General features: G+C 42.5%; 1 protein-coding gene across 1 annotated transcript in view; it reads left to right on the plus strand.

Annotated features, from left to right (window-relative positions):
- LOC139689704 (uncharacterized) overlaps window positions 1-12,367 on the plus strand; it is a 163,360-nt gene extending 150,993 nt beyond the window's left edge. The window contains exon 3 of the mRNA XM_071586910.1: window positions 11,803-12,367. Within this exon, the coding sequence (XP_071443011.1) occupies window positions 11,803-12,133 (331 nt within the window). The 3' untranslated portion in view covers window positions 12,134-12,367. The remainder of the gene's footprint in view (window positions 1-11,802) is intronic.
- The last annotated feature ends 6,723 nt before the right edge of the window (window positions 12,368-19,090 follow it).

The raw sequence follows: 19,090 nt of genomic DNA on the forward strand, positions 1-19,090 counted from the left end.
ATCAGCGAAACTAACTGATTTTACGAATTCCCCGTCCACTTTCATTCCTACCTCCAGTTCCTCCCATGCCTCTTTAATCATTTCTTCTGCATAAAGGTTGAACAGCAACGGTGATAATGGGCAACCCTACCTTACACCTCTTCCTAACACTGCCCATCCGGATTCCCCGTTCCCCACTCGCACCTGAGCAGTCTGAGCCATCTACAGGTTGCGGATTAGCCTCCTGTCCCTCCAATCTATTCCTATTTTCTTCAATATACTCATTAGGTTTTCCCGATTCACTCTATCAAACACTTTCTTGAAATCTACGAAACAGGAAAATACGTCTTGTATTCTATATTCCTCTCGCTTATTGATCTCATTACTGCAATGGCATCACGCGTACCTCTCCCCTTCCTAAACCCCAAACTAATCATCCCCTGAGTAACCATTTGCCCTACTCTCTATCGTTTTATTTATGATCCTGAGGACAACTTGAGCTGCGTAGGATATCAAACTTATTGTCCTGTAGTCCTCACATGATGTAGCCTTGACCTTTTTCGAAATAGGAACTAACACTGATATCACAAAGTCTTCCAGCCAGATTCATTACTCATAGATACTACGAGTCAGTCCATATAGCCTCTTCTCCCACATTTTCCTAAACCTCTTAGTAGTGCCGCGGGAATGTTATCCACCCCCACGGCCTTATTTAGTTTCATCTCCCTCAATGCCCTTTCTATCTCATCGTCGAGTATGCCTGGACCTAAGCTATCTGCCTCTACGTCATATTCTTTTTCAATGTCTAACTTTGTTGGTCTAAGCTCTTTACTATACAGTTCTTCTATATATTCCTTCCATCTCTCTTGGATCTTCCCTGCGTCAACTATTACCTTACCCGCCTTATCTCTAACTGCTATCGTTGATCTCCCTTTCTTACTTCCCGATAAAGATTTAACTTTTCCGTACAGCGCACCGATTTCACCCTTCCTCTGCAGACTTTCCATATCCTCGCACTGCGTCTTCCACCATGCTTCTTTTGCTTTATTTGTTGCCCGCCTCAATTTATTCTTTAATTCTTCGTACTTCATTTTGCCTGATTCAGTATTTACATTCTTCCATTTTCGCCGCTCATTCATCTTTGTAATCATCTCATCCGTGATCCATTTCCTAGTCCTTTTAGCGTTAAAGGTTCCAATAGTGTCTTTTGCGGCTTTAGACAAGCCTTTCTTGATACTTTCCCATTTTTCTTTGATAGTACTTAGCTCTTTACCATCCTCCATGATTTCCTCTACCGCTTGTTTTTATTCCTTCCTTTTCAAACCATTTAATGCTTCTACATTCCATTCCTAACTCGCTGCCCCTGCCTTATCTTTTTTAAACGGACGCTACATTTCATAACAACTAAATTGTGGTCAGAGTCCGCATCCGCTCCCGGGAAGCTGTGCGAATTTATCACACTGTTCCTTAACCTGTGTCTAACCAGGATATAGTCTAGCTGATACCTCTCTGAGTCACCTGGCATTTTCCAATTATACTTGCCTCTTTTGTGGTGGCTAAACCAAATGTTGGTGACGACTAACCCCTGTCTCCTCCAGAACTCAACTGATTTCCCACCGGTCATCCTTCGTGCCTAAACCGTAGTCCCCGACCTCATCACCATCTCTTCCTCCGCCTACCGTCGCATTCCAGACCCCCATCACTATCAAATGTTTCCCTGCAGGCACACACGCGATTATGTCCTCTAACTGATCGTATATTCTATCGACCTTTTCTTCCTTATGGTTGCTCGGTGGCATGTATACCTGAATAATAACTAAGTTCGTCGGTTCTGCTCTTATCTCCACTAGTAATAATCTATCCGTTACCTGCTCTATATTGACTACGCTTCTTTCTACCTCCTCATTTAATACTATGGCAACCCCTCGTTGGCTCTCGTCCCCGCCGCTGTATATTATTCTATACTGATCACTCCAGTAATCCCCGCTATCTTCCATCTCACCTCGCATAGACCTAAAATATCTATATTTCCCCTTTCCATCTCTCGCTTAACATTCTCCAATATCCCTGTCTACATCATTGTCCTAACATTCCATGTTCCTATTCTAACTAATTTGTTCTTCTTCTGCGTCTTCTGTCCTGCTACTTCCGGTTTTCCCTTGCAAGGGTTTCGTGGGATGACGACCGCGGAAGCCTCGCTTCCGGGCATGACACACGGCCGATTGGGCCGAGCCCCGTAGTTGCCAGAATACAAAATCTTTTTAGTGACCATAACATTTATCTTGGGAATGATAATTGGGGCGGTTTCCCGTTGCCTTCCTCATTAGTGTTTTTAAGGTGACACCATCACTTATTGGGGTCAGACGCCATTGCAGCCGCCTCACTGAAGAACAGACGCTGCGTGGACTGCGTTTCGTCTGGCTCCTAACCTTTGACCTATCTGGCATGGGTGACCCTACCAGGAGCAATTATTATTACTCCCGCTAGCACAGCTCTAGGGGTGATCGGAACGCACAAGCGCTTCCACCACGTCAAGGTTGTAGTCTGGGGAGGGGGATATATATATATATATATACATACTATATATATATATATTATATATATACTATATATATAGATATATATAAAATATATTATATATATATATATATATATATATATATATATATATATATATATATATATATATATATAGTACATTACACAGTAACAAACAATATAGAAATACAAAAAAGGGAACACTCACACGTTATTTCTTGATAATTTCGACGGAATTCTACTCCGTCTAAATTATCAAGAAATAACGTGAGTGTTCCTTTTTTTGTATTTCTATATTGTTTGTTACTGTGTAATGTACTATTCGGCACTACCGTGTTACGTCTACGAAAACATATATATATATATATATATATATATATATATATATATATATATATATATTTCGGTGGTACATATACTATTATATATATAAATAAATAAATATATATATATATATATATATATAATCTTCGGTTAAAGTATATATGTTCCTCTGACAATTCGCGTTTGCAAAACACATCATCGTACCAGAAATTCCGCCGCTGAATACCAGCAATTAGCTGAAAACTTCTAATACTCCTTCGTAGAAATGAAACTTCGTGGGAGAAGGAGATTTCAATACTTCGATACGTTACATCTCACCCTGCAATCCACCACGAGGGCGTACTGGAGGGTGCGTTAGTTTGGAGCATAGCCGTTGATATGGATCGATTAACCTTGGAATTCGTGCGAATTAAGTGGTTGAGTGTCGCATCTCCAAACATTGTACATTACTCAATGACGCGTTCTTAAGCCTGCGCAGAAAGATGCCATATGTGCGGGTGGTGATAAGTTAATAGTATCCTCTGTAGCAAATCGTCTCGAGTATTCACTTTCCGCATCAATTAACGGTCTAGGTGTTCAAACTGCCGTACTGGTGACTGCTTTCGAGAGGGAAAGGAATTCTCTTTACCCATCCATCAGACATTCAGCAGGTCATTTTCGAAGTCATCTCCTCGTCATGGCTCTCAATTTTCGGTGCAGTTTCGGGAATAAAATTCTTATTAATGGGCCAGGATGGAAAGTGATTGATTCTTATTCGGCTCGTATATCAGTAGTCTAGTTTGTGAATGTAATTTACGTTCTTCCGGCCTAATTCATGCTGAATAATTGTAGTGCGACGCTATCTTTTCGTTCATAGCATTCTGCGTGAAATTCCCATCTTTCAAGTACTCCAAATTTGATTACAAAACTATTTCGATTAAACAGGTTGTAATTATGACTCTTTAAATCGAATATGATTCTTCGTTTGATGAAATCAAGGTGCACCCTGTGTGGTTAATGCTGGCGCGAATAACCCCGTTATGTGGAGAGAGAGAAAATTATCAAAACACAGGCGGTATCCCATAAATATATTGAAGTTAATTAATAAGAAAATATTTGTTGTCTCCAGGACCTTTTGAACCCGGGTCCTCTCGGCGGGAAGCCTGCACGTTAGCCACTGCAACATCCAGATCCCCTCGTTTAAAAATAGCATATTATTAATTATATGATCGTAATGAAGACAAGCACTTCGAAGCACCGTAGATTTTGCTGTACGATCTGCGTATTTAGGAAAAGCACATGCCAAAGAAAGTAATATATTTGTTAATCACTTCGATTTCTCTTTTCATAATTACTCCCAGGTAGTAAATGAATCCTGTGTTTGCATTTCATCTTATAGAATATGATTCCTTTCACTTCCGGACTATCTGCTTCCCTCTCTGTAAGTACTACTATAATTTTGCTTTAGAATATATCGCTACAGCTATTTACCGACCTATTTCAATTGCAAACGAGAAAACTTTCTGTGTCTAAGTCAAATAAAAAAAGTGTGACCCCGGCCGCACTGTTTGCTGTTGAAAGACGACACGGTTCGCCGGACAATGGAACTGCCTGCGGGAAATGCGGAAATCGAGTTATTCAATAGTTTGTTTTATTAATTAGACTTTGGGTGGCGTGGTGTCGTAAAATGTGATTAATTCGCGCGTTAATTTCTCCGCGATTGCGAAGTTCCGATTTTAAAAGCAAAACTTTGTGGTTATTAATGATAAATTTGTAATTAATAACATAATTTATTTAATAAATGATCACCAAGGTTGTTTATTAATAAACCGAAAGGAGTGTTTCACTAATTCTCCTCACATTAAAGCGAATGCCAGTATCAATAAAATATTATCTTATTCATCCTCGATATCCGCTTGCCTTCGCAATGCCCTCCAAAAAGCTTTCTCTTTGCGATATGTGACTCCAATTATTAAGGAAAGGGATGTATAAATTTGCATTTCATATTATAATTGTGGAAAGTTAACTTTCACTCACAGTCCATTAAGATTAACTATCGCCTACTTAGAGCATTTGCCATAGTTCTTGGGTTGTGATCGCCTTTTACGCTTTCCTTGTAAAGAGTCATTCATTTGGCGGGCGAAAAAAAAGCCGAGCGTATATTGGTTTGCATTGCATGAATCTTTCGCTTCGGCCATGTCGCTGAATTCCTCGGAAACTGCGTGCCTCACGTGAAAATGCCCGCGTCTGCCGTCCGTCTCCCACTCTTGCTTTGATAATAATCTCCAATTCAGCCACGCATGATAGGAGTATGGCATGTGATGCTCATTAGGAGAGAATGTTCGCTTTGAAATACTATATTCATATGATAGAACAAGATTAGCGTCAATGAATGAATTCAGGAATACCATTTATCATACGCGCGTGAGTGGGTCGCGTCAGTCCAGGGGTAGAGCGTTGGACTACTGACCCGCCCGGGTTCGATTCCCGGGCAAGCCTCTCTGGACACTCTTAGCTCCCCTCAAGCTGCGTAATTTTTCAGGTACCAGATCTTCCTGGGAAACCATAGGGAAAGGAACGGCCCCCCTTATCACCCTGATGTGAGAATTGCACACGCCTTCGGGTTTATTACTGGGTGAATTCTACCATCACCTACCGAACAGAACTTAGGGTTGATTACTATACTTTGCTGATGTTTACATGCATGGTTTCTATTAAAAATATCTGTAAAAATAGATTAATACTAGATATTGCTACAGGGCCTCTTGAAATTCTTGAAAGTGCATCTCTTGAGCCTCTATACACTTTTGCCAGTGGCTTTTCCACGACACGAAGGATCCCTGGTAGGCGGAAGGTCCTTATGGGAAGGTGTGCAAGCTTCTTTGATGTTACTTAGGGTCCCAGGGTGGAGTCTTTTGGGGGAGGGAGGATTTCACTTTCGGGAATAGGAAGTAGTCTTTTGGTGCCAAGTTCGGAATGTAAGGGGGTTGGGGAATCGTCACGATGCCGTTTCTTGCCTGGTAGTCGGTTGTCTTGGAGCAGGTGTGCCTGGTCGTCCATCAAGACGTTTGCCCTTCAATATATGAAATAAATATATTTTTCTGAATCTTTTCCGATATATTTTACACCAACCATGCGTTCATGATGAAGGAGGAATCTTTTAAATGGAAATGAGAACGGGAAAGTGTTATTTTTTTAATTTCACTCACGAGTTGCAGTTGATGATATTAAAAATGCTAAAAAAAACTGAAAATGCCGGTAATGAGGCTGCATGCAAACATGTTTCCCTGTCGAGATAAAGATTCGTCAAGGAGAAATGAAAGCGTTCTGAATAGATTTACTGATAATGGGTGCCCCGTTTGGAATACATAAAGTAAAATAAATCAGTTATTTGTTACGAAGAAAATAAGAGCGTCGAGGGAACGGTAGAGGATCAATTCCTGCACGGTTAACCTCAAAAGTCTTTGAGGATCAATAAAAACCGTTGCTCTAAGTAGTTCAATTGATAAAACTATTTTCGCCATATTGTTTATTTTCCAATCTTTTGAAAATAATTGTTTTATTCCTCGCTCCATCCCAAATTTAGTGGATTAAATTTCAAACGAGAGGAGTTTCACCTTGCCTGTGGGTTTCATTTGTGGTTCAATGACATCCCACCTGCCTGCCTGAGAAGCGACCCCTCGGTGCCAAGAGACAGAAGGAGCGGTGCGTTATTTAACGGCATTCTTCATTTCACAATTGCACTGCGGAGACGACCATGAGAACCGAACACTTCATATTGCTTTGGAGGCTACGCTGAGAATGTCATTTGTCTGTTTTATGCTCCCTCCTTTGTGTTTCGGTTGTATTCTAGTAATCATAGGACGTAAATGTAACCTACAATTACATCCTCTTCGGTAGAATATTACCCACCCTCAACATTCAGGTCGAAAACGCCTACTTCCTCCCTTAACATGTCATTATCTGGTATTTTTTTTAACGAAAACGAGAAACGAGATGGAGAAAGCTGGTCTATTAATATACTTTCGGCATTCGGGAGCAGATGAAGTGATGCACAGACAGTATTATGTAAGCTTAAGCAAGCTTACAAGGTGTCCCGACAAGCGGAATCATCGTTCACGTGTGCAACCATTTAAGAGTTAAGAGTGAGTAATGTAAATTATATTTTTACTGGCGTAGTGGGAAATAAAACAATTGTTATCGTTTCAATTGAACAAATGTTCACTATACAAGGTAAAAAAAAAGTATCGGTAGCCATTTTTTGCTGACAAGACTGTGCATCACAGTGCGCTCACACGGCGCCGGCTCGATGGCAGGAAGTCTGACCTTTGACGCACGGCAAGCGCCAATCGCCTGCGAGCGTTCGTTCTGCCTAGATCGTGTTTCTAGTGAATCCGTGTCGAGTGGCTCGGTACAAACGCAAATTGCAGCGAAAGATTGAACAGCCGCACGCCATCGAACTTTGTGTTAGACTGGGGAAATCCGATACTGAGACGTTGGATATTGTTTGACGAGTGTTCAAGGATGAAAGCATGTCACAAACTGCAGTTATTAATTGGCTCAAGCTCTTTAAAGATAGCCAAGATGTGTGGAGGACGAGCCCTGGACGCAAACGTAGGAAAAACTCACACGGGGCCATATCTGGTGAATATGGAGGCTGGGACATAATTATTAGTGCTGTTTTTGGCAAAAAATTCACGAAAAAGCAGTGAACAGTGTGAGAAGGTCCATTACCGTGGTGATGCAGAAGTTATGAATTGTTTTACTACACATTGGGGTGTTTTTTTCGTATTGCTTCACGCAGGCGCCGTTGAACTTGTGAGCAGTATTCACTATCGGTCGTTTGACCTTGTGGTATGAACTCATTATGCAGTATACAAAATCACGAAATCCCCGCTCCTTTTTGAACACACCTCGTGTGTAAAAATTCGTCGAGTTTCATGCACTGTAAGGAAAAACGAAACGCTAGAAGACGCTAATGTGAGGAAATATGAAATACCTGCTGTTGTTATAACAGCGAATGTCAATTCTAAGTGGGACGAAATTCAAAAGAATGCCGTGACTTGCCGATCTGACATCGTTGCATGATTTTTCCACGTCGAACTCAATGAGTGAATAATTGATCAATCGTTGTAAAAACACGTCAGAGGAGGCCCCTGCAATAATGGAACAATTGCGACGTCAAAGTGAAGTTGAGAAATGAGAACAATTGGTCACAGATAAGACGAACTTTGAGCGAAAATGCACGGGACACACACAGAAGACGGTAAGAGAGTAAGAATGGAGACTCCATAAGGACTGAATGTTCTCAGCTCAATTCTCAGCTGCACTTAATTTGATCACGCTGGAAGGGATCACGTTTGGAGCAAGTTCATGATCACATACGATGATAACTTGGACTTTTATAAGTTTTAATTAATACCACGTTCAATAATAAATGTACTTGCTACGTAGATTTCGTAGAAAAGAACTTCGCTTAAATTTCACATTAACATTTCAAATAACCTGCTAATCCAGCGCTTGTGGAGATGAAGAGCATTTCGATCTACTCCGATGGCCTTTGGAGTTGATCGAAACGTTGAGAGTTGATCCTTCGTAATTCAGAGGGGGCACGGTTAAGTCATGAGTTCCTGGCGTTCATGTAGATACAAAGGTATAAATAGATACAGAATTATTGTCTATATTTCTGCTTATAATTGTTATTCCATGGGCCATGGTTACTTTGTGCTCTCTAATAAGTCAACCTTCTGACTGTTCATTTTTATCCAATGGTGTCAAAATTTTCGAAGTGAAGTGAACTATTTTTTATCTATTTATTTTAGTAATATAGTCATTAAATGAATATATTTATTAAATAAACCACATAGAAAATTGATTAAAAATCTGCTGAGTGGTCATTTGATTACGATTTATTCGGAAAATTGAATCCATGACGATAATGGTATTATAGTAACACTTCCCGCAGTGTTATTAAAATTGGAAGTCAAGTTGACAAGGCATATAAAACGTTATAGATGTAAAATGAGAAAGTTGTGGGAGAGAAATAAAAATTAGATGAGTACTTGTGGAAAATAAAAGCAGACATTTTATTATTGGTGTTTTTTTACAAAGTGGCATTTATCATTGTTCCCAAGGTGACAATTGTTTCACCCAGTTTTTCTTTAATAAAATCTAATTAGTAAAAAAGGTGTATTTTTTGAGGTTGCTTAGAAAAAGAAAACTTGAGAGGTGCATCGAAATAGAAGATTCCGCTTCACACTTACATATGATGAGCTGCGGTATACGTACGAACGGTCCGGCCACGGCTGCCCCAAAAGACATCACCACAAAGCCTCCATAGGACTCGAAAGTTAACATTGGGTGAAGGATATCACAACAGACAAGTATCCAGTCGTATAGAAAGTGTGTTCCATTTTTATGATAAATTTTATAATTTTTCGTTAATTATTTGTTTTGTCGCCTTATTTATTCCATAAGAGATTTTTTAAAATGTTAGTGTGCCTTTAATTTAGTATTCGAGTGCGAGGGTATTGCATAAAATAAACTCTTACACACCAGTTTACCGTGGTTGAAATAGAATATTTGCTCTCATTAAAAAAAGATACACAACCTATAGCAATTATTTCCAATTCATTGTTTCCTATTTCCTTAAATTATTTTCCTATTGAAAGAAAGAACAATGGGTGATTTCAGGTGATGCCGTTACTTTGCTCTGAAACTATTTCGACCATACGTGAGCATTTGCCCGACAAATGTCACCTTAAACTCGACATTATAGAGAGAAGCAGATGTTTTTTTGTAGGCCACATATTAAAAGACTCTTTGTCGGCCGTGAAATTTCATTTTTTATTTGGTCACATGATGAGGGCTCAAGTATTATCGTCCTTGGAGAAATCTCTCACCTGCACTCTCAAAAAAGGGGGTTGAAAACGGTCGGGGGGAGTGAAAGATTTTTTTTCATCGTTTTCAACTTCAGTTTCACCCTTCCTTCCACTCTCACTTCCCCACTCAAACTTTCCACGTCCAACTGCTCAATGCGAGCTCATTCCACGCACCCCAAACTCCCACTTTCACACTCTTCAACCCCTCGTTTCACGGGCGCCCGGCTTTGTGGGGCAATTGACCGCTTTTCGCCCGACTGGAAACACGTGCGCCGAGGCCGCTAGTACGTCGATCTGCGCTCGGGATGCGAGACCGGTCCCTCCATGCCCGCGGGGCCTCGTCTACGTGGACCCGAGTCCTAAAATACTATAGATACAAGTACTTAACAGTTCGAACGTGGCCGAGTAGGGTATTCCTGAGTGGGAAGTCCGTTAACGTCTTTCGTGGACGGCAGTCGAAATATTTTGTGATATTTAGCCCTCATTTACCAAATGAATAATGAGTGCAATGGCGCGTAATTTGAAAGACACGGCAGTGGTGACTCATATGAGATCGGAAAGCGACAATGATTTCATTCTTAGAAGTCCTCTTAAGCGACTCAAAATAAACATCCTTAACGCCATAGTTTTCATATAAGGGTAACGGCAAAATTTTCGTAAAAATAGATTTTTTCAGAGATCATTACAATGCCTCTCAAAATCTTCAAAGTACATCCCTTGAGGGTTGGTAAAATTTAGCAGTCTGCAGACTTAAAGCCTCTCTGGTAGTTGGATTCCGGAAGGTCCTTAAGGATACAAGCGTTCAAGCTTCTTTGACGGCACTTAATGTCCCATTGGTGGTGTCCTATGAGGGAGGGAGCAATTCACTTTTGGGAATAGGAAATAGTCCGCTGGTACCAAGTCGGGACTGTGAGGGGGTTGGGGAATCGTCACGATGCTTTGCAAAAGGTCTTTCCAAGTAGACCCTCGACTTAGCTCTCAGTCATCCGTCCGTAAGTCCTTCGGGAGGAGTTCAGGGCATATCTCTCGCATCGCCAAACTTTCAGTGATAATGGTGTGTGCACTGTCATCTTATCAATGCCAACAATACGATCTGAGATCATGCGCACGCTTAACGGAGAAGGTCTGAATTCAGCGCTTCCCGCACTCGTCATGAAATACATTGTTACCGCGATTGTGACAGCAGACATTTCCCAATGATGAATACCAGCAGCTTTGAAGTTTTTTTAATCAGTTAAAAACGTTATCTCTGAACTAACTTCTCATTTGGCGATATTTCCAATTGTACTGTTCATTTTGATTCGCTACAGTAAACAAACGACGAGCGGCCTTTCAAACACTGCAGCTCGAGGCGTACTGCCCTTGTGTGGTTGTCAATACAGTAAATATTCGGCTCACGCCACTGCTTCCCTCGCTACACCCTAAAGTAAATTTCTGAAGCGACCCCGTATGTAGTTACCGACAGCTCTATACCAATACCTAAGGTACGAATTTCCGTTACTGGCACATAGGACCTGTAAAATGGTTAATAATTCTTCTTACCAAACATTCGGTACCGATGCCTAGGGCTAGAATCTTAGTAATCTCTCAAAACGTCGGCGCCTTCACCAACTCCTGTTTAAAATACAAACGGAACCAGTATATTTTCACCTGCTTATGATATTGAGCAAACGGACAGGGAAATGTTCTGAGTGGTCAGAATGGGAAGTTTTGGCGTGAAGGTGGCTGAGAGTTTCGACGATATTTCAATCCACCATAAATTATTATAATGATACAAACCATTTGAACTCTGCCCTGTTGCCTAAGGTGCTTAAACTAGGCACCTAAAGCACCTCGGCACCAGAATGCAGGTCAAACGTCCTAGGCGCCAGTACCGGGGGCAGGTATCCTAAGGTATTCCTTGGCACCGATGCCAACCCCTGGTATGTGCGTATATTAAATGGGTTGGTACTCCGTCAGCTGTCCAACGAGGCCGTTTCTGCCCGGCGCGGCCTGCCGTTTGGTGCTGGTGCCCCCCAACCTGCTGGTGCGCTGGCTCTACCTAGCATTTCTCCTCGAGGCTGATTCTGACTGCGCCTTTGCTGTTCTCTCTCTCCCGCAGGTGGAAGGAGAGCGGCGATAACCAGAGGATGAGCGTGCTGAGCGGTTACTACAGCGACGAGATCCCGGGGGACATGACGGATGACTCTCTGGGCGGGGGCGCGGGGCCCTTTCCCGACCCCCGGGGGCCCCCTCCGCCCATCCCCGCCTCCCACTTCGGTCTCACCAAGCACGGCCACCTCAAGATAGACTACTCCTGCAACTGGAGCTCGCTGGACCGGTTAATCGGCCACCAGAGCCCCAGAGGGGGCAGCGGCGAGAACCACCGGGGGCCGGGCAGCACCCACGGCAGCTACCTGTACAAGGCGCCCTCGTCCACGCATGCGTACTGATCGGCCCTCGCCCCGGTGACGGGCTTCCATTCTAGTTGCCACAGAAAAAATCTGAAAAGGATGTCGAAAAAAAAGAAGAATCACTCATGTGAGACTGACAATAACTAGTTCAGTTCAGTATGTATTATACACATGAATATTATTGCTAGGAACATTATTAATCATAATAATATATTATTATAATATATATATTTACGTATATTTTATGTTCATTATGGTAAAATTGTTGTTTTTGTGTTATTAAAAAATAATATATTTGCTTGAGTTGTTTTTTTTTATTTTGAACTAACCTAATATCATTCCAGACCTATGATGAGCATTTCAATTTTGAAATAGAAGTATATAATAACATTTATATTCACTTCACTGAAGTAGTTTTTAGGAACACAATGGAAGGGAGAAAATAAAGGGAATTTTTCGCGAAAAATACCAAGAGACAAGTAATTAGGACAAATTAAGAAGGAAGTAAAACAGAAAAGCCGTCAGGGTGTGAGGGAGTTGGCACAGAATGTAGCAGAACAAAGAACTGCAGAGAACCGACCTCAGAATTGAAAAAATGACGGAATTTTTAAAAAGTTATCGATTGCAGTCAAGTGGTCGACAGCTCCTCGTCTGCATGATAGCGAGGGAGGCTGACCAAAGCGCGCGCTGGTGTAGAGGTAAGAACGATGAAGTGGGTGCCTCCAACAGCACTCCGGGGAAGAAAGAGGTTGTGTCCTAGGAAGAGCCTTTTAAAGTGTCAAGAGTTGGCAAGGTAACGTTGGTGCCATCAAGAAAGAGCTGGATTGGAACGATGCCCTTACGCAGGTCATGCACCTTGTCACTCTGTAGTTACAACACCGATAAATTGATTTGCAGGTGAGTTTGGGTAACATTTCAGGTAGAAAATTTGGAATAAACGAGACTAGTTCGATCACGATGGCCTGGCCGACCATCAGCAATCTACTGCGCAGGTGGGTATGGTCCATTTTGGAGAGAAAAGGTGGTCACACTCGGATGAGAGACAGGCACCAAGGGCAAAGGGAGAGAGAGGGAAGTTGCCGTGGTCATTTCCGTGTTTTCACTGCAGTCGTTGCCTTGGGGCAGACAAAAGATTTGCTAGCAGGATTACTAGACCAAGCTGTTGTCTATCCAAGACTACGATCGTGGAGAAAACCTGGCAATACAAGGTTTGTAGAAAAAGTATCGCTAAATATTTTTAAGTTTTTTAGGTCTTTTTTAGGTATTCGCGGACGACCTAGAGCAGTGTAGAATGTCTACTTGAGACGACCTTCTGCAACGACACCGCGACGATTCCCCAACCCCCTTATAGTCCCGACTTGGTACCAGATAATTATTTCCTATTCCAATAAAAGTGAAATCCTAACTCCCTCAAAGGATACCACCATGGGTCTTTAGGGGCCACCAAAGAAGCTTGCTCGCGTAACCTCAAGGACCTTCCGAAATCCGCCCGCCAGGGATCTTTTGAGTCGTGGAAAATCCGCTGGCGTTAAAAGTGTTCCGACACTAAAGGGATGTACTTTAAAGAATTTAAAAAGAAGTCTGCTGAGGCGATGTCAGAACTACGTATAGGGGGGTGGGGCAGCGTTGGCACCTGGTGTTTGGCCAGGAACTCGCGGACTCGGAGCGGATTGTGACAAGGCGGGTTGTCGTGATGGAGTTGCCAGGTAGCGGAGATGTATTTTCTCGTCCTGATGACCCTTTTTTGGGGTCTTTCCAGCACATCCAAGTAGTAGGCAGCGCTAACTGTCTGTCCTTGAGGAACAATCTCCTTATGGACCACACGTTTACTGTTGAAAAAGACAATGAGCGTTGCTTTCTCTTTTGATTTGCTCATTCTTGGCTTTTCGGGCTTGGGGGACTGGTCGGTGTGCCACTCAGAGCTTTGGCGTTTTGTGTATGGGTCGTATTCAAAAACCCAGATTTCATCACCAGTGATGGCGTTGTACAAATAATCAGGCTCATTTTCAATACATTGCAAAAGTTTACTTGAAATTTCCGCACGGTGGGTCTTTCGTGACACGGTCGACGCAAAGAGGCGTACAATAACTGACGAATTGCCGCTTCCACAGCTTGGAGAGCACTGAGACAGGTTTCAAGGCAAAGCTTAGCGTCCCCCCTTACTACTCTAAGTGGTGCCATCCCACTCCGACTAATAGGAGTGGCTCGGGAAATTCATTTGCATTACTTCTGGAACGCATATTGTATATTTGGCGTTATTATAAACACTGAGTAATGTTCACCCTAATTATTGAAAGAACCGGGCTGCTTTGCTATAGTTAACGATCATCACCGAGAGGTAACGATAACACAGGCTTTTGTGTCGTCTTGTTAAAATCGAATGAGAGGGGTTTAGAGGAGTGGTTCTATGGTTAGGAATGGAGGCGTTTTGGGGTGGGCTTCTCATGAATAACGATTCGTTTGAAGAAAAATAGCATGGAACCGAATATCTGGAATCGATTTGCTAGAGGAACGTATGAAAGGGGCCAAGGAAATGCAGGAACAACTTCATGCAACAATAATGGCCATCCTTTGGTGTACGGTCGGTGATTCCAAGCGGTTAACGAAAGAGTTAATTTAAGCACCTTTTCCAAAGAAATGTAAAAATGATGGTGGTAATAATTGCAATAATATAGGTGAAGTAAGTGTTTTGAGACGGCCAATTTGTTGATATGATGTTCAAAAATTTTGTGTTCCGAATTTCTAATTCAAATTTCCTGAAATACATACCAATTTACTTGTAAAATGGAACCATAATCAGTATATTGAAGCAGATAAGCACCTCTTATTTCAAGTTGTCACAGGTGTCCGTTGAGTATGAGTCCCAACAATAATCATATGGCGGTGAAAACAAACATTAAAACTATTTTTAGGGATAAATGGTTCTACCAATGTTAATGGTGCTATTTTTGACAAACGCTGACTTGGATTGATTTTTGCCATTAGAGTTCGTGGAGGAGGTCGATGAAAGACCAGTGAAATTGAGACCTGCAAGTTTCCGACGATCTGGGATCGCCGCGCAGTCGATGAGTCCGTCCCTGTAACCGTTGCGGAAGGCAAGTTACCTGACGACGCCTTAATCTTGATCGGAGAGGGAGGCAGCGAGGGAAAGATCGGATTGGGAAGACCGGGAAAAACGCTGATAGAATTCTCTAACTAGAAATATATGATATTTACTAACACATCTAGTGAAGAATAGCTCAAGATAAGTAGGGGTTTATGAAGAGACGGGGCAACTAAAATATATTTATATGCAAGGTTTGTCCCAAAATTAGTATAACTTATTTTTTCCCGGATAGACAGACGGACGGCCGCAGGCGGTTTCTTTGGCTGGGCTTGAGAAAATGTCGTCTCAAGAAAGGCCGGAGGCCGGCGGCAGTTGGCTCCCAACCTTTGCGGAGTGCGTATCACTCGTTTGCGAAACCTCTATGACCTGACCTTGTTGCGCTCCTTCATGAACCGGCCATTGGAACAGCTCTACGCCTAAATGTTTATGTGAAACTGAGCAAAACCGGGAAAGAAGACTCATGACATGATCAAGACAGCTTATGGCGATAACGGCATGGGTAGATGGGGTGTTTCTGAAGGGCACGAGTTGTTTCGGGAGGGTAGAGAAGATGCCGAACGGTCAGGACGCCCTTCGACCTCAAAAAGTGACGAACACCTTGCAAGAGGTTAGGCTTTGTTGGACAAGGAGCGCAGATTAAGTGTTCCCATGGTTTATGGCGAATTTAGTATCCATAACACTGATTTTCATCGGCTTTTGACGGAAAACAATAGCACGAGAAAGGTTTGTGAGACGTTGGTGCCGCGAGTGCTCTCGAACGAACAAAAGAAAACTCGCACGCGGATCCCTGCCAAGAGTTTCTCCAACTCAATGTGAGTGAGGATCCAAATTTTTTAGACGATGTCCCATCAGACTTCTTCCTCTTCCCGCGCCGTCTCGAATCCGTGCTTAGAGGAATCCGTGCTCGGTGAAAGCGTTACAACTGGCCGTGACGAGAGAGCTTAGCAGCATTCCGAGCATCGCCTTCCAAAAGGTGTGCGAAACGTGGAAACCCGCTGGCAGCGTTGTGTGGACGCTTAAGGGTGATATTTCGAAGAATTTTGAGTAAATGTATCAATTCAGGCAATATTGTTTTTTAATCGACTCAGTCCTATTACTCATGGCTCAAATTGTGCCATGCCAAAGAATTTGAGTTTGCAAATAGTGATGGACAATAGAGATATTTTGAGTCCTGGCAACCACGGGGCTCGGCCCAATCGGCCGTGTGTCGTGCCCGGCAGCGGGGGAGGCATTTATGATAGGAAGCAGTTCCTCAAAACGTCGGTTTGGGGTGTGGAATTCTACGAATCAAAGACGCGGAACATTGGATGTGCGGACCAGCGAAGGATAGAAGCCTTCGAAACCTGGTGCTCGAGGAGAACGCTGAAGATTAAATTGACAGACAAAGCGAAGAAAGAGAACATGTATGGAAGAGCAGAAGAGGGAAGGACCGCATGGATAGAATTCTACGTCATAGAAGAAGGACTAGATGGATTGGACTCATTTAGCGGCGCAATCGGTTATTTAGAAACAAAAGAGAAGGGAAAATTGAAGGGAAGGACCCGTAATGGAAGGCCAAGACTTGAATGCAAGGTGCAAATTAAGAAGAGCGTGAAACGAAGAAGGTGGAAGGGGGTGAGAGGAATTAACCCTGATTAGAGAAGGATGGAGAGCTGCAGTAAATCAATCTTAAGTTTGAAATACTGATTAACTTCTTTAGAAAATTAAGTCTTGGATGCTATTGTGGCTCTGCAGCATAGAGTGAATCGCCGGGAAATTTTGGATATTTTGGCGATTAGAAAACCATTTTTACGACAGATGGAGAAGTTGTGCTTTTGTTCCGAAATGTTAGTACCAATTCAGAATGACTTAACTTGGTGCAGCGCAGTCTAATTGTAAACGAAAATGGGAATTGGCGAGCATTTGACGGAGTTTAAAATTACTCTATTTGTATTTAACTTCCTGTCCAGGAACATGTGGCGTTCATCATAACAGACGATGGCTGTGACCTTAATCGGTAAACGATTTTTTTCATTATAATGGGACATTCGAATGAAAATGGCTGCGTTTAACACAGGGGTATATTAAATACCTCACATCATGATATAGTGCGTTGATCTTAATTCTTTTTTCAACAACTCAAAAAAGGGAACGGAGTTATCAACTGGCGGAACGGAAGTAAGATGACGTTCTTCCTCAAGTGATGCAATCTTTCCATTTGATTGATTTGAGGGTGGAGTGTCGTCATCTGAGATTATTTTTCAAGTAATGAAGTTGAATGTTGGCACTTTGGGACGATTAAAATGTAGAAAAATTGCACACATAGAATGAATAACTGATCGTAGCACTTTTCCACTGGATAGCTACGATCAGTTATTCATTGTGTTCAACTTCCACCACATCACGCCTGAAGCCACTCAATTTGCACTCATAGAGCTCGGAATTCTCTTTCTCAATAACCTTACTTTCATCTCTTTGATCTGTCACGCGACTTTGGGTTGGAGCGAGTGGCAATGCCTTCAAAATTCTGCGAAATCTATATCAGGGGCCGTTGTTTTGCTGAGACTTTCATGTAGAACTCCTCGCGGTTATTCGTGTCATCCCTCCGCATATGGCGCCCAACGGACGCCTCCTCACCCATACCTGAGAGAGATCCGGGGGAAGGTGTTAAGTGCGAACCGAGGCCCACAGCACATGGATGCTTTCGGCCAGGCCATTCGAATGTTGAACCAAATGTCCAAGAGTATAAATACGAGCGTTAGTAACGAAAGAAAAAATAGAACTTATGTAAGCAGCCCAATTGCGATGACGATAATTTACATTAGAGAGAAAGGTAATTTTCGCATTCACAGTAGATAACGGAGCCGAAGTTTCATCATTGACATTTGACATTCAAATTAATAAAATTTTTATAAGGTTTTATTTTTTCGATTCCCTGAAAATTACAAATATATGAAGACAAATGCTCTTGTTCTGAGAAATTTCGATACCATGGACTACAACCTTGGCGTGGTGGAAGGGCTTGTGCGTTCCGATGACCCCTAGAGCTGTGCCGGCGGGAGCAATGATAAATGCTCCTGGTATGCTCACCCATACCAGACATGTCGAAGGTTAGTCAACGCTGCGTCTTCAAAGAATATTAGTCCTGGCAACTACGGGACTCGCCCCAATCGGCCGTGTAGCGTACCTGGCAGCGGGAGAGGCAAGGTTTCCGCGGTCGTCATCCCACGAAATCCTTGCAAAGGAAAACCGACAGAAGCAGGATAGAAGACGCATAAGAATAAGACCAAATTAGTTAGAATAAGAAATTGGAATGTTAGGACAATGATGAGGACATGAAAATTGGAGAATGTGAAGCGAGAGATGGAAAGGGGAAATATAGATATTTTAGGTCTATGCCAGGTGAGACGGAAGGATAACGGGTAATACTGGAGTGATAAGTATAGAATAATATACACCGGCGGGGACGAGAGCTGATGAGGGGTTGCCATAGTACTAAATAAAGAGGTGGGAAGAAACGTAGTCAACATAGAACAGGTAACGGATAGAATACAGGCACGACTAAGAGTATTGCCACCTGTATTACTAGTAGACAAAAAATCAGAACTGACGCGCTCGGTCATTTTTCAGGTACACGAGTACATATCACCAAGCAATCATAAGGATGAAGAAGTCGATAGGATATATGATCAGTCATAGGATATAGTTGCGTGTGTTCCTGCAGGGAAATATTTGATAGTGATGGGGGATTAAAATGCGTCGGTAGGCGAAGGAAGAGTTGGTGATGAGGTGGGGAACTACGGTTTAGGCACGAGGAATGACCGTGGTGAGAAAGCAATTGAGTTTCGCAGGAGACAGGGGTTAATCATCATCAACACTTGGTTTGGACACCAAAAAAGGCGCAGGTATAC

This window comes from Hetaerina americana, unplaced genomic scaffold (genome assembly GCF_022747635.1).
Source record: "Hetaerina americana unplaced genomic scaffold, ioHetAmer1.1.p SCAF_27, whole genome shotgun sequence".
Classification (NCBI taxonomy): domain Eukaryota; kingdom Metazoa; phylum Arthropoda; class Insecta; order Odonata; family Calopterygidae; genus Hetaerina; species Hetaerina americana.